The 15952-nt window shown below is 32.9% G+C and overlaps 2 protein-coding genes and 1 non-coding gene across 7 annotated transcripts; 1 reads left to right on the top strand and 2 right to left on the bottom strand.

Annotated features, from left to right (window-relative positions):
• Nucleotides 1-275: 275 nt before the first annotated feature.
• Nucleotides 276-1878, top strand: LOC110618812 (expansin-A4). The gene is made up of 3 exons (XM_021762056.2): nucleotides 276-512; nucleotides 733-1051; nucleotides 1355-1878. The coding sequence occupies exons 1-3, from the start codon at nucleotides 365-367 to the stop codon at nucleotides 1662-1664; spliced, it is 777 nt and encodes a 258-aa protein (XP_021617748.1). The 5' UTR covers nucleotides 276-364; the 3' UTR covers nucleotides 1665-1878.
• A 4702-nt stretch (nucleotides 1879-6580) lies between these two features.
• LOC110619388 (protein INVOLVED IN DE NOVO 2) lies at nucleotides 6581-15790 on the bottom strand. 5 transcript variants are annotated; one of them, XM_021762805.2, is made up of 8 exons: nucleotides 15480-15789; nucleotides 13180-14128; nucleotides 12785-12966; nucleotides 11267-11356; nucleotides 10899-11186; nucleotides 10325-10534; nucleotides 9262-9497; nucleotides 6581-8912 (listed from the first exon to the last, which is right to left on the bottom strand). In XM_021762805.2, exons 2-7 carry the CDS (start codon nucleotides 14099-14101, stop codon nucleotides 9264-9266), a joined length of 1926 nt encoding a protein of 641 aa, XP_021618497.1. In that variant the 5' UTR covers nucleotides 14102-14128; nucleotides 15480-15789; the 3' UTR covers nucleotides 6581-8912; nucleotides 9262-9263. The 5 variants fall into 5 exon arrangements, with proteins under 5 accessions (XP_021618497.1, XP_043814242.1, XP_021618495.1 ...); XM_043958307.1 differs by having other exon boundaries at nucleotides 13180-14121; XM_021762803.2 differs by having other exon boundaries at nucleotides 15500-15789.
• On the bottom strand, nucleotides 6613-6744 carry LOC122724282. The gene has a single exon (XR_006351546.1). It is a non-coding gene; the product is annotated as a small nucleolar RNA snoR143 (small nucleolar RNA).
• Nucleotides 15791-15952: the final 162 nt, after the last annotated feature.

Genomic DNA, 15952 nt, shown 5'->3' with positions numbered 1-15952 from the left:
CCATACTTTTTACTAAAACCATAATGACACTATTCCCAAAATGGTAAAACCCTAAGGGCATTTCTGTCAAATAATAAAGAGCATTAAATTGCAATAAAGACCAATAAAGATTCCCAAACGTTGAAAGGATTACCGCCGTAGAGGCAAAAGAAAGAAAAGGTTTTTGGTTTAATTAACTAGAGAACAAATAAACACCATTGATTAAGGATGATAATTGGGTTTCTCTTTTTTCACAATCTCATCCCTCTTGCATCCATAAATACCAGCCCTCTCTTTGCTTTCTTCTCACACCCCACCACCCTAAAAATCCTCATCTCTCTCTTTTTCTCTCTTCTCTTTAGAGCATAGATTAGTGAACAAATCAATGGCTGCAAGGTCTGCATTTGGTGTTGTGTCTGTAGTGCTGTTGCTGACTCTTGCTGATGCAAGAATTCCTGGTGTTTACACTGGTGGATCCTGGCAGAGCGCCCATGCTACTTTCTATGGTGGTAGTGATGCATCTGGAACAATGGGTACTGCAATTTTCAGCTATACTACTTGTTAAGCTCATCATTTTTCAAAAAGTAGATACAATTTCCACTGATTTTATTCATCTGTATTTGCTCTGTTCTTCACCTCTCGAGGGTATCTGCATTTTTCATAATTGACCCATGATGTGTTGTGCATTTTCCAAGAAAAGCCCATCCGTTAGAAATTGAAAATGATCTTATCATTCTGTTTGTTTGTGTGCAGGTGGCGCCTGTGGCTATGGAAACCTCTACAGCCAAGGCTATGGGGTGAACACTGCAGCGCTGAGCACAGCCCTTTTCAACAATGGACTTAGTTGCGGTGCTTGTTTCGAAATCAAGTGCGCTAATGACCCACAATGGTGCCACTCCGGCAGCCCATCAATCTTTATCACTGCCACCAACTTTTGCCCTCCTAACTATGCTCTGCCTAATGACAATGGCGGGTGGTGCAACCCTCCTCGCCCTCACTTTGATCTTGCCATGCCCATGTTCCTCAAGATCGCCGAGTACCATGCCGGAATCGTCCCTGTATCCTATCGCCGGTAAAATGATCGTTTTCTTACTCTGTTAACTCCTTTCTGGTGTTCTTTCTTTGAAAAAATTTCAAGGAAAATTATTCACAAATTTACACCTTTTGGAAAAGTATTTGAATTTATTATCGCTAATGGTATTTTTTTTTTAATTTAAATAATTTATTTTAAACTTTAATTTTTTTAAATAGTATTTATGCAATAATTTTTTTTTAAATAGCAATTCTAAATTTAACTGAATTACATTGTTTGTAACACATTTTGTAAATTATTAAAACATAAAAGAAAAATAATTAAATTTCCATGATTTTGTAGGGTGCCATGCAGGAAGCAAGGAGGAATCAGGTTCACAATCAACGGCTTCCGTTATTTCAACTTGGTATTGATCACCAACGTCGCAGGTGCAGGAGATATAGTGAAGGCGAGCGTGAAGGGCTCAAAGACTGGATGGATGAGCATGAGCCGCAATTGGGGTCAAAACTGGCAATCAAATTCTATTTTGGTTGGTCAGTCACTCTCCTTCAGGGTCACAGGCAGTGACAGACGCAGCTCCACTTCTTGGAATATTGTCCCTTCAAATTGGCAATTTGGTCAAACTTTCATTGGAAAGAATTTCAGGGTTTAATTTTCCCTTTAAAATTTTGGATTTTCCCCCTTTTTCTGGGAAAATTTGAAATGGGGAAAAGTGTGCCGGCGAACTTTAAAAATGGAGTTTTTCTTTGCTTTTTTGGGGTAAAAGGTGAAAAAGTTGATGTAATGGAGGAGCTGAGGTGGCTGCATAGTCATATAGCCCGCAGCTTTTATTTACCGCAATATAATTTAATATAATACAACATATATACGTGTTATTTTAATTCTCTTAAATTTTTGCCCAGCGAATCTGTGGTTATTAAAATAGAATGATGATTATCCAATTTAAATAAAAAATTAATAAATTAATTTAATTTAATTTTTTATTTATTTTGATTTTATTAAATTTTTAATTTTAAAAATTTTAATTATTTCAATTTAATTTTAATAAAAAAATTAAAAAAATAAAACAAATTGATTAATAATTATAATATTTTATTTTTAATAATATAAAAAAATTAGATTATAATTAAATTTTAAAATATTAAAAATAAAATATAAAAATTAAAAAAATCTATTAAAAAATTTAATTGATTAAAACTGAATTAAATCGAATTATATTGATTTGATTCCATTTAAATTTTATCTAAAATCAATTTAATTTTTATAAATATTAAAATTTTAAATTTTAATTTATTCAATTTAAAACTGCATGCATCAAATCTTTAAATAGAAAGATTATGCATTTAATATATATTGTTTAAAATAAATATATTTTTATATCTTTAAATTTTATTAAAAACGAGGCTTAAACTTTTCAAAAGAGTATAATAAAATCATAATATAAAATACTATAAATTATAAATATATTTATATATATCTATAAAACTCAAATTATTACTTAATTTCATCATTAACAGTTAATATAGATTTTAAAATTAAAATTTAATATATTTTTTATATTAAAAAATTCTCTTTGAATTTAAATTCATCTAAAAATATTATCTCCCATCTCATAATTTTTATCAACTTTAATTTTTGTATATATTAAAAAAGAATTTTTATTAAATATTTTAAGTATATCTATTTTAAAATATTAAATTTTATTAAATACTAAAAAGTATTTTGAGAAATTTTTTATAAATAAAATAAAATTGTAATAGTTAATTTATATATGTTATTATAACATAAAAAAAAAATTGTAGGTACAATATTTAAAGCCTTATTAAGTGCAAACTATAGAGGACAAACTATAGATATCTCAACTTTAATCATAATTTAATAAATACTTAAACTTTAAAAATATTATTTTAAATACTTAAATTTTTTTAAAAAATCTATTTTTAAACACAATTTTAAAAATTACTTTTAAACATAGTTTTAAAACTATAAATTTAAAAAATTATTTTTAAACACAATTTTAAAATCATGAATTTGACAAAATTGTATTTTAAAATATATTTTTTTAATTTAAAGGCTTGTTAGAAAACACGATCAAATTTAAGATATTTAATAGATAAAAATATTAAAATACATGTGTAAATATCCATTTAATAAAAGATTTTTTTTATTATTATTATTTATGTACTTGAAGGAAAAGTGTTTGGATGGAATGAAATGGAACTTGGAAGGAACTAACTTTCCCTAATAAAAATCAGAGTGTCCAAGTTGAAATTGAACCAGTGGAATGGAAGTGCTGCTTTAGTATATAATCTTTTTCAGTTTCACACAAAAATATTCTTCTTTTACTTAAAGTTAAAGCTTTAGTGCCAAAGTAGAAATTTTCTTCTTGTCTTCCAATGGTATCAGACAATGAGATTAATGAATTAATGGTCATGATTAGCTATTTAGGGTAAGAAAGGAATAAAAACTAGAAAGATATTTCATGGATTATAAGAAAGTTTTTAACTTTTAGGGCTAAGTAGAATTTTGTTTATAAGTATTTATATAAGATAATAAGAATATAAATTTAAAAATATGGGAACTCTTCTAATCATAAATTAGTTTAAGTAGGTTAACTAATTAGAGGTGTGAATGCTATCAATATTAAACATATATAGTAATAAATTTATTCTTATCCAATTTGATAATAGTGAGAATAGGTTCATCATTAATACCCTCTTTTGTTTTTTATGATCTGAAATCCAAAAACGAATAGAGTTTTGGGTATGTATACATAAATTTAATCCGAATAGTTTACGTCATCTTTTTTTATTTTTTATTTTTTTTTTTATTTTTTGATGATATATAACCGCTATTTTACTACGGTGCTACATGTCGTTATTATACAGAACTATACGTATGGACGTACCGTTCCCTTTCTCCATTCTGGCATCCGTGCTGATATGGTTTTGTATGTGCAGGGGTCTATCCCCTCCTGACCTATCAAGTCAAGTGAGATAGATCCTTCTCTATTGGGTACGAGTGCCGTTCTGTCCAAACGTAATTTGAGCTGTGTGTTAGAAGACAAGGTTGCATATTGAACTCTGATAAGTTACGACCTGACTCTCCTACGTGGATTCGACTGCGATCTGTATAGCAGATATCCAACAATTATCAGATTTTATTTTTAAAATGTGGAATGGGATCGCACGATTTTTTTAATATAAGATACTTAAAACTTTGGGAGTCACTGCTTATTCACTTAATGAGTTAATCAAGTTTAAAGATTTAAATAATTAGTCGAGAAAATAAGTTTTCAATACTAAGAAAAATATCCATTAACTTTTAAGGACTTTCGCTATGCATAGAAAGAAAATGAAGGATCAAACTTTAAAGAATTTTTATCCAGCAATTGAAAGTTTTTTTATTTTTTTTTTAAAACAAAACTACTAATTATATTAATAAAATTTTATCAGAAATATTATCTCAAATAGAGAGACGATTATACCAGTTCTAAAATCTAATAAAAATTTACAATTATTTAAAATCAAATTCCCTACATAAGATAATTTGGTAAAAATATTTCTCAAGTGTCTGTCTAAATCTCTATATAAAATCATTTGACAAAGATGCTCCTCCTTTCTCATCTCTCGAGAAGAAATCATTAAAATCTTCCGAACAAAGCTACGGAAGAGAGCTTATACGAGATAAAACTCGAATAAGGTTTTAAAACTGACGTCGTTATTGCGATTTCGAAAATCTATAATAACTAGTAAATCTCTATTGAATATTATATTCCGAATCAACCGAATCAATAAAATTTGAAAAAAAGTCAACCACAAAAATAGACACATGACTCTTCCACATTAATGAAAAGTCTCCTCCCAATTATTGTCTATCGATTGAGGAGCAACCATCAAAATGTAAAAAAATTATAAAAAAAAATTTATACGAGAACTAAACATTTTTATTTTTATCAAAAATAAAATGTATTGGATTATTGTATGTGAGAAACATCCCCACTATACAGAAATTAAAGAGTATTTTTGAATCTCTTAACAGGGACAATAACATTTTTTTTTTTATCAATAGAATCAATTTCTATAGAGAAAGAAAAAAAAAATTAAATTTAAGTAAGAGAAAAAGACGAAAGTATCAAGTCACAAATAAATTATAGAAGTAAACTTGCGAAAGTTGAATGAGATGTCATTATGTTCAATTGAAAGTTTTAATAAGTTAAAACTTTGAGTGTATATTTTAAAGAATTCATGGATCTTCAAATAAGATTTGAGTTTTTATTTTTGGACAAATTTTCATTTTTTTTATCTCACTAATTTAAATTTTTTAAATACTTGATAACTTTTCATTAAACTTTATTTTAACACATTTTACTTTAATATAAACCTTACCTTATCTCTACTTAAAAAACATGAACTAGCTGCACTCGGATAAGCACATAAATCTATTTTATAATTGAAATATCATTTAAACTATTGAATTTTATTAAAAAATAAAACAAGTCTTATCGAAGATAATGATATTAATTATATTATTAAATGAAGTTGTATAAATAAAATACAAGATAAAGAAAATATTTTATAATTATCAGTTGGAACATACAAGACAGCCAGAGATTGTCGTAGCTTTATCAAGGATGGGCCAGTTGCATCAACGAAAACAATCAAAGGAACCATTTTGACATAAATCGATTCACAGTTCCCCATTCCGAAATTGTGCTCTGTTTTTTCTATTGATCATGCTGCTGCGTTGAATTGCTAGGTTTGCATTCATAAGCATACAAATAATAACAATGGAGCTCAGCCTATGAATACATCCACAAAAGGGAAGCTAAAGGCTTCTGCTCATTACTTACAAGCTCCCCATGTAATGCATCATCTAGGGCCAAAGAGATGACTAATTAATAGTCGAATACAGTCTTTGTTTCACAAACCATTTGCCGAAAGAGATTACTAATGTTTCAAGTCTTTGTTTCACAATCCTTGAAACGAAACACAAGGATGGTAAATATTGCAGATAGCAAATGCAAAATGGAAGATTTCAGCTTCACAACAACTTTAAATATGAAGAAATGGAACCAACAAACATGCCAATAGTATTGCATACCGACGCCAAATGCCAGAAATATGTTCTTAGCATTTAATATAATGTTTTGTCATTCACAAATATTCAACCAGGTGAAGTGGCACTAACAAATTGTAGAATGTATTCTCCTCTCTCCAAAATTATCATGCATCAGTCAAGAAAAAATTTATGAAACTTTAATTCACTTTACTAGAAAACATAAGCGGAACGAGCAGCACCATGAGTCCAGAAACATCATTAAAATTGACTCACAACATGTCATGGGCCAAGGCTCATGGTAAAGGTATTCCATCAGTTCTACCTGCTTATTTAAATGGTGGTAGAGAATTAAAATCATTTACTTGAGATTGACAGCATGTAAGCTGGTGTGCATAAGGTAATAGTTGAAATCTTTTAGGCATATCATCAAACAACTTGGGGGTTTCCGTTCAGCCGCTAATTCAGTACATCAGATTAAATAACTAGCAACACCCAACAACAATCTCATGAGTGCAATCAATGTCATCCATTAAAAATTTAAATGTGAGATGGGATTTAGTAGACAAAGCGGTATCAAAAATCCGCCATCTGTGGATTCCATCCCTACGGTTGTCTGGCCGCTGCCTAATTACATAACTATTTTCCCCAAAACAGCACTCTGCTTTGAGAAAACGAAGTAGCAATCAGGCTTTCTCTGTCTGCACTGTTGTTCAATGAGAAAACAAAAACAAAGTGCTTCCTCATAACAAAAAAAACAACAAATGCAAATTGTTACAAACTCCGAAGCAAAAAGGAGAAGAGATAATAATAATATGCATAAAATTTGAGATTTGGGTTCATATCTCAAGTGTAAAGGATTGAAAGATCCCTCACTGTGGGAAAACCCAACTCAAAAGAGGCAAAAAAGAAGGAAAAAATGGCAAATTGGAGACATCCAAGCTCAATTCCTTAAGAAGAATGGCGGCATCTTCTTTGCCTTTCACTCCCTTTACCCTCTGGTTAGATTTTTGAGATCCCCACTCAAGCCTCTCTCTTTCAAATCATCACCCATTAGTTTATACACCTAATTAAAGAATCAAAAGATGCAAATTTGGGAGAAAAAATAACGAAAAATTTTAGCCGAGGGAGGTTTTGGTGACGGCTGGAAACTCAAGACACAGATGCAGAGCTATTCCAGCAAGAATGCTTGAAATTCTAGGTTTTTTCAATTTTATAGGACAGTCCGAACTCCTAGGGCTTTCGAGAGCCCATTAGTAAAGCCCATTGTTCAATTTGAATACAATTTTGAGGACGACTAACACAAAGTGCATGGAATTCTATAGAATTCACTGAAATTACATTGGCTCCATGCTATTCGCCTTCTTGCTCATTATCATCCTCTTCTCTTTTAGCAACCAATGGCCGAAACAAATAGTATCACTGCCATTGCCACTAATCAAAATCCAACCCAGGCTTCTGAAAATAACCTTGTTCATCTGCAAAATTCAGATCACCTAGGCACAATGTTGTTGAGTGCTCCTTTGACAGGAAGAAATTACCTATCATGGAGTAGCTCCATGATTCTTGCCCAGAGAACCAAGGGTAAATTTGGTTTCATGGATGGAAGCTTTCCAGCTCCAGCAGTTGGATCTGCAACTAGTGAAAAATGGAATAAAGTCGATAGCAGTGATCCAAAGCATAAATAACTAGTAGATGCTAATTGGATTTATATATATTCATAGATTTATATGTTAAAACAAAGTATTATTAGCTTAAGCAACAATGGTATTAAGTAATGAATTCATTTACATAAACAACAACGGTCTAACATGGATCTATTATGAAGCTGGAACACCTCTCTCTCTCTCTGTGAACATGAACTATTAATAATGCTAAGTAATCCAGATTTATTCATAAAAACTGGAATTATATATCATCTTGCAATAATAATAATAATAACAACAACAACTAGATTACCATGTGAATATCATTGACACGCTCACGGGTTAGAATTATTAATATTTTTTTTTTCTTTCATGCGAGTATGTGTAAATAACTCATAATATGGTAGCAATTTAGGGTAGCACCCTGAAGGAAACTGTTTCTTCAATGATGCATTGCTGAAACATTCTCTAATTTCCCCTGCTCAAGGGGAAGAAAGCATTGGCTCTATAAGCTGCAATCCACATTTAGCTTTGAATCCACATGTCCCAAAGGCTCGTTGTTTTGACAGATTATTATCTCGTCAAAAGCGATCCATAGTCGTTCACAAAAGAGCTGTCAGGGAACCAAGCTTATAACCCACCTCTTACGTAACTGGAAACCATCCGATTAACGGCTGACTCCCCAAGACACGCGTAAAGACAACAATAAATCATAGATTTTAAAGTCAAGCCTTCTCCCTTGATACACAAACTTATACCAGACGATGCACATTTGCATTGAAAATTGGAGAGTCAGGCAGATTTCTCTCCAAACATATGCCTACAAGTTGTTGTAACACCGATAAACTACAAGTTACATGGAAAGTTGAGGCAAGCTGCTCCACAAGAGCAGCATCTCCTGCAACCATCATATTCAATATATCACAGCAAATAAGCCAAGTTATTTCTCCAGTTCTCACAAGCCAGAGCATTTCGCGACTGACGTGAAGCTGATTTGGCTTATGGCAAAGTCAAACACAACGTAAAATACAGTTCTGAAAGACAAACAATAAATCAGCCTAGCCTGCACGGAATTAATGCCTGAAGCAAACGAGAATATGAAATAAGAAGGCTGCTCATTTTATAACGCCTCATCCCCCGTTCAGCTGCCTCCCAACTTTGGGGCACATCATCTCAGCATAGGATATGATTGTTTCCTGTAAGCAGCATCAATGCTTCTATGTGAGACCAATGCTAACAATTTGATCGACAAATGAAAAGAACGAACATAACCAGTTTATGTGACTGTTGAATTATTTCCCACATCATTATTGTTATTTGCTTCAAGAAAAAGGTAGCTGATTTTCATCAACATGCCTTCCAGCAGCACGAGTTCTGAGCACCGCTTTTCTTCTTTTTTTTTTCCTGTCATTTTTTCTCCCCTGAATAACCACTCTTTTTTCTTTCCTTATTGAGACAATATAATCAAAGTGGACAATAACTATGCAATGCAAATAGGAGAAATGAACTGACAATTCTGTTTCAACCACTGGGAATTGTACCAACCTTCAAAGAAGCCTCTTGCGTTTAGCTATTTGCCATTGCTTCATTAAAAATGAGACTCCCTCTTTCAACGTAGCCTTCTGCCCTTCTTTATAATTCCACAGCTCTGAGATTATATACCTTCCACTGGGGTTGTATTCATTTATCTCCATTAAAGCATCAGTAACGGCCTTGTAAACTTCATCGCCCATCTCATCTCGCAAATCTTTCAATTTTTCGTCCTCATTGTTAATTACTTCCTGAACCAACAAATAGAAATATAGCCATATCATTGTGAAAGGAAGCAAGAACCAGGGTTCAGTTGCAAAGAAGGGAAAATTGAGGTATAAACAAATCCCATAATAACACATTAACTTGTATAAATTAAATTGTCCAGTTACTAAATATGCAAGAAAAGACAATCTTCCTAAATTTTCCAAAATCATTTACAGCAAATGACATGCACTTGGCCGCTTAAATTCTATCAGAAGTATAGCAAAGGCACATTATCAGCAAGGTAATAAATAAGCATACAATTATATAAATATGCAACCAGAGCTCATAAGTGCATAAGGCATTCAATTCACGTCAACTCTCAAAAGAAAATCACATTGAAAAAAATGTAGACATGAGAACAAGAAAGTCAAGAATTGAAAATGATGTTACACTGGGAAGATTACAGTGAAGAATACAAACTACAATTAAATGTTCCAGGCTGTGGAGCAATTGTGGTAAATTGCAGGCTCATGGCACAGAATGTATAAGTGCGCAGTTTCTTCAATTTGCCAATCCTCTCACTTGAGAATAGGTTAATAAAAATAAAAACATTTTCTGGCAAAAAAATAATTGATTACTGAAACACTACATAGACAACTATTTTGATGGATATTCATGCAAACGAATATACCAGTAACATAAATTAACAGAAAGTCCTTATGCTTGTTCATGTTCATTCCAGCACTAAAGAGATATCAAACAAATCCAATAACAATGCACATGATACACATTATTCATTCTGTGATATAGTGATTTTCTAAAGACAAATATGTGGCAGCCAAATGTTAAGAGATACTTGTCCAAAACATACCCTGTGTTCTCCATCAACCATGACAACTTTAAAAGGATGCCAGTCAGGATCCTTGAGATATTCCACCCACAATGAGCAAAGTTCTGAAGCCCTGACTTCTGCTTCATCTTCTGTATACTTTTTCTTCATTACTTCAAGGAATGGTTTACTGTCTAGTTCTCCCATTCTCTTAACACCAATATGAGCACGAGTTGATACCTCTTTCAGGCCCTGAAAGGTAAGTGAATTAGTACTCTGCCACAAGCAAGGTGTAGAAAACAGGTTCTAGTGCTTCAAGCATAACTTGATGAATTATCTGACAAATATTTAAATAAAAATTAAAACTGTCTTTGTAAATATCAGAAATTTTAATACTATGGCCAGTGAGCTAAGGTTTTTACGACACATCTGTCATCAACAAATCCTTAAATAACCATTTGGGCAAGCAGCTCGACTATGGAATAGAAAAAACGTTGTATCATGAATGAACCAAATAACAAAATGTTGCCAGGTTGTGAAAAAGGCAGATGCCCGCTCTATCATAACTTGAAACCTAACTGGAGGAAACTTTTAAAAACTGGAAAAATAGAATTACATTAATTAATTCCTTCCGAGCTTCCTGCAGTTCATCATTGCTCTTGCGCTCTTTTACAATAAGAGCCTGGTTCAGGGTTTCTAATTCCTCAAATTCTATTTCCTTTTCTCTCAGATTCTCAATTATTAATTCCATCCTTTTCAGAACTTCTGCATCGCCATCATCTCCCATATGCTTCATCACGTTATATGAGCCTCTAAGTCTCTCAATTTCCAGTTCCAGAGCTTGTTTGGCGTCCAGCTTCTTTTCCAGTTGAATGATTCTGTTGTGCAGTTCCTCTTTTTGCCTCTGAAAAAATTAAACATCAATTTGTATTTGTTTAACAGTGACTCCAGTAATTATTCGAGCACTTCAAACAACAAAAATACCTTCTGATCTTCAGCCAATTTCAAAACATTCTCATCAGCCTTCTCTTGCTCCAAAGAAGCCAACTGAAGTGAGCTATTTCTGATTGCATTCTAACAAGAAATCAGAATAGATAAACTAATCAAATGACCAGAATATTTGAGTAGATAATGTGATAAACATTTAAATGTGCCCTTCAGTCACAAATTATATCACAGTTCTGAATGAACCTTTTCTTTCCCTTTTTTACCTTTAAGCCATATCATAATAAGAAGAAAGAAACAGCTAATTTTCTGAAATTTCCCCCACAGAGACGCAAAAGATCACCAAGAAGGATGAATCTAAAGACCAGAACATTCACAGATGTTTTATAATAGCAAAAACCAGTTGTATGTGACAGTCTCCAGTAACACAGCTGAGGGCAGCATCAACACCAACTTCACCACTGTTCCTATGGCAACTGCTGCATGCTCCCCGTGCAATGGCTTCTCATAAAAGACACTCATTAAATAATGGATTTATTTTATCTTATGCATTATGTGGATGGCTGGATGCTGAAACAGGAGATAAAATCGACGAATAGATCACATGCACTAACAGCACCGTAAGAAGAAGCTTTGGGCCTGTTTACTTATGGAAAACAATTTTCCGTTTTTCATTTTCAATTTTCAAAGAAAGTCTCAATTTTCATTCTGTGGAAGCACATAATACAACTACTTATAGAAAACAATTTTCCGTTTTCATTTTCAATTTTCAAAGAAAGACTCAATTTCCATTCTGTGGAAGCACAGAAAACAACTAAAAATATGTTTTTAGTAAAACTGTTTTGTGAAGGGAACAGAAAAATGTTCTGCACCAAACATAAAATTATATATGTACATAATGCACAGTGTCATTTACTTCATGAAATGTTTTTAAATTTTCTCATTATCTTTCTTTTCACTGGTAAATATTTTTTATGTAAAAATAATCAATCACATATCAAATAGAATATTGAAAATAAACAACAAAAATTAAAAAATAAGACTATTTATTGAAAAAGGAAAAAATTATAAGGCAAAAATAGTATAAAAGAAATAACAAGATAAAATTAAGAATTAATGAAAGGGGAAAAAAGAAAAAGACAACCTAGCCAAAAAGAAATTAAAAACTTGGCACAAATGAAACCTTTACAGAAAAAGGGTACAAAAGAAAAGTTCATTTTTCTTAGAAAAATTTTCCACAAATCCATGCTAGTTTTCCTCAAGTAAACACACCATTAGCCAACAGGAAATCCCATGAGCATAAAATCATTCAGAAAACAAGCCTAGGATATATGAAAATAAAACCATTATATATTCCTGCTCAGTAAAGACAGTTTCTTTCTGGAAGCAAATGAAATGATTGGAACCAGAGACAGTTTAACTTCACGCAAGTAGTAAGTTACCAGTAAAAAATTAGAGAGATAGTGATCTGTTATTGATTCAATGAAACCCCCAATGCTAGTAGACTGTGAATCTGTGATAGCTTATAACTCGCTCATTTTACCAAACACAATGTACCTTTTCAATCTCTTCAGAAAGCTGCCTTCTATCAATTTCATTCTTGGCTTCGCGCATTTCCAATTCTGACCCACGCATTTCAAGCTCCTGTTTCTGAGATTCTAGTTGCAACTTTAGCTTTTCGTGTTCATTAAATATCTTCTGAAAGTGCTCCCTTGCACTCATTTGAATTTTTTTAATCTCTGAAATGCAAAGAGACGAGGCATAAATCAGTTCCCCCATAATATATCGGACACCAGAAATCCAAGGCACCTTTTCCCTAGAATATGGATTATGGAGCAATGTAAATGAACTGCAGAAAGCCTAAACTAACCAAGAAAGAGAGTCCACTGACTTTTCACAATCTTAATAGTAGTAAGTAAATAAAAGACATACTAAGGTATTACAGAAATTACCTTCATTATAGGCATGAAGAAGCCTATCTTTTTCTTCCATCAACTTGTTGAGGGAGATTGAAGTCTCACTACACTTCTGTTCCATCTCTTTTAAGTGTTTATTCTTAGTCTCAATAATGTTATTGAGATTGGATATTAGTTTGTCCTGCTTTCTTGCTTCTTCCTCCATGATTTCAGAAATTGTTTTAAGGTCTCCAGTCTTTCTTAGGTGTTCTCCAATTATATTATCTGCTTTATAATCATCAGCACGTGCAACCCAACAATAGACACCAAATTTTTCTCCACTACTGACAAACCAAGCTTTTTTCCCATGATGATCAGCTTCATAGGCCTTCTCAAATGAAAGGGCATTATGTAAACCAGGCCAATCTTTGTGGAATTCAACAACAGCAGTTCCTGAATGACCTCGGTAATTCCATAATGGATGAACTCTTATGGGATTAAAGCCCCTACTTATCAACTCGTCCCTAAACTTGGATCCACTAGCTCCTACACATCGTCCATCCTGTGCCATTGCAGTTGGAATATTAACCACAATGCCTGTCCAAGGCCACACCAGTTTCTCATTTTGGTTGCAACCACTGAGAGGATCAGTGTCACCCTTTTGCTTTGATGGGCTGCCTACATCTGCTAGATCCTTCTCCAAGTACTTAACTAATGCCAAGTGATTTGCCTTTTCCTTGGCAGATCTTTTTTTTGATGAACTCTTGCCCACCCCAGAAGCATGCTGGAGAAGATCCTTGTACAAGTAATCTCTCTTTCTTTTCTTGGGGCAGTAAGGACAAGTGAAAGTCTCATCTGAAATTTTCACAGAGTGATTTCCATTCTTCAGTTCTTCATAAGATTGAGCTTCATACTCATCCATTTCAGATTCACTCATATCTGTGTCCCCATCAGAACTTTGATCCATTGAACTTCCCATTTAAATTTGGCTATGGAGTACTGAAAACTGAAACAAATATTAAAATTAAGTGAGATATTCTATAAATAGTATTGACAGATTACTATTATTGACGAGCAAGCTCTGTGCAACCAAATTCCAAAGAACAGAATGCATTACCTAAAAACCTTAAGAATGATATTGACTTAAATAAACAGCACAAAAGTACAGAATGCTGTGGAAAAATTGAGTCAAAGGGAACAAGAGGAAGGCCTTCAAGCCTGACTTATATAGCAAACTGCAAAATCAAATCACAAAACTGCACTCTCTAAGAAAGAAACCTAACAATGAGATATGGTAGAAAAACAAAATAATATGGGAAGTGGAAAATTTTAGCAAAATTAAAATGCTGCAGGTTTAGTTCTTGTGGATAAATTGAGATTTAAAGGTCTCTAGCTGTTTTTGGGAAAATGCAGAGAAGACATGGACTTAAAGGTTTCTATTTATCAGAAAGCCAGAAAGAAAGGACACATTCAGAAGGTATTATTTTGGCCCAATTCACATTCTTCATCACTCAAGAACTCAAATTCAGGCTCACGAGACAAATGCAGTCACATAGTTGATCTGCATTTCACAGCAATCCAGTCAATTCATTAAGCAACAAAACGTCAAAAAGGGGATGAAACAAATCAGGTTGGAGTCGGTTGACCAGGTCAAATATGTAAAGCAGTGAACAAATACAAGAAAATAGTACACAATTCAAAAACGAACATGGCCCAGGCATATTCACTGGTTAGGAAGAACCCAAAAAAATGAAACATTCATTCTGAAGCAAAAATTTCATACCAATCCAGAAAATGGAAATGTAAACAATTGAATCACTATACAAACAGTTTGTTGGCTTGAACAAACCAAGTATATTTGGCATGATAACCTAATAATTGAAAAAAAAAAAAATCCCCCGCAAATTACTAAAACTTCAGGGTCGGCATGCTTCGCCAGGAAAAAATAGAGAACAAAGAGAAGCTGGTTTAGAAGATTCTCCTATGATTTCATATGCTAAGCTCACATATCATACACTGAAGAAATGGCAAAATATGTGCCCATTCCCGAGAAAAAAAAACAGTAAAAAAGGTAAAATTTCGGGTTAATGTCCGCGCTAACTTTCCTGAGAACCAAACAGAATCTAAATCAAAGATATGGAAAAAAAAATTGACCGCTACTTCTAGTGCACGTGATAATCAGAAAACATAATCATGATTAGCTAAGCTTAAACCAAAAATGGCACATGCAGATCAGGGAAAATAAAGGCCAGCAAACAAAGAAAAACATGAGACAATGCATTATAAATGCAACAATCGAAAGCCAAAGAACCATGCATGGATCAAAAATAGGTCAAAATAGACTATGAAACAATGACCAGATAAAATGCGAACAAACCAAAGAACGTCGCCGGTGGAAAAAATTGGAGGTTGAAATTAAGCAACTGATAGCTTCATGGACAGAATCGGCGGAGAAGGGAAGGATTTTGGGGGGATTTGATGGAGAATAATTTGGGCTTTAGCACTTTCGGAGGAGTTTGGTACCTGAAGAAGATGACAATAGAGTAGAGTGTGTCTGCGCGGGTTAAAGTGGCAGAGAGTTTGGTGGACTGCACGCGCTATTGAGGCGATTGGTGAAAGTGGGAATTGCAGAGATGCAGAGAGACGGAGACTCGCAAGTGCAAGTGTGCCCCTCTTTTTCTTTTTTTGTTTTATAGTTCTTCTGATTTTATTTTTAATTTCTTAGACAAATTTTTCTTTCTAATATTTATCATAAATTTCTTTATTATTTAATTTAATTTATAAAGTAAACTTTTCGTTTAAAAAACTTGTCTATTTAATTTAAATATGC

The sequence above is a fragment of the Manihot esculenta genome, chromosome 7, assembly GCF_001659605.2.
Source record: "Manihot esculenta cultivar AM560-2 chromosome 7, M.esculenta_v8, whole genome shotgun sequence".
Classification (NCBI taxonomy): domain Eukaryota; kingdom Viridiplantae; phylum Streptophyta; class Magnoliopsida; order Malpighiales; family Euphorbiaceae; genus Manihot; species Manihot esculenta.
Note: the sequence above shows the minus strand (reverse complement) of the source record. Positions and strands in the feature narration are given on the sequence as shown.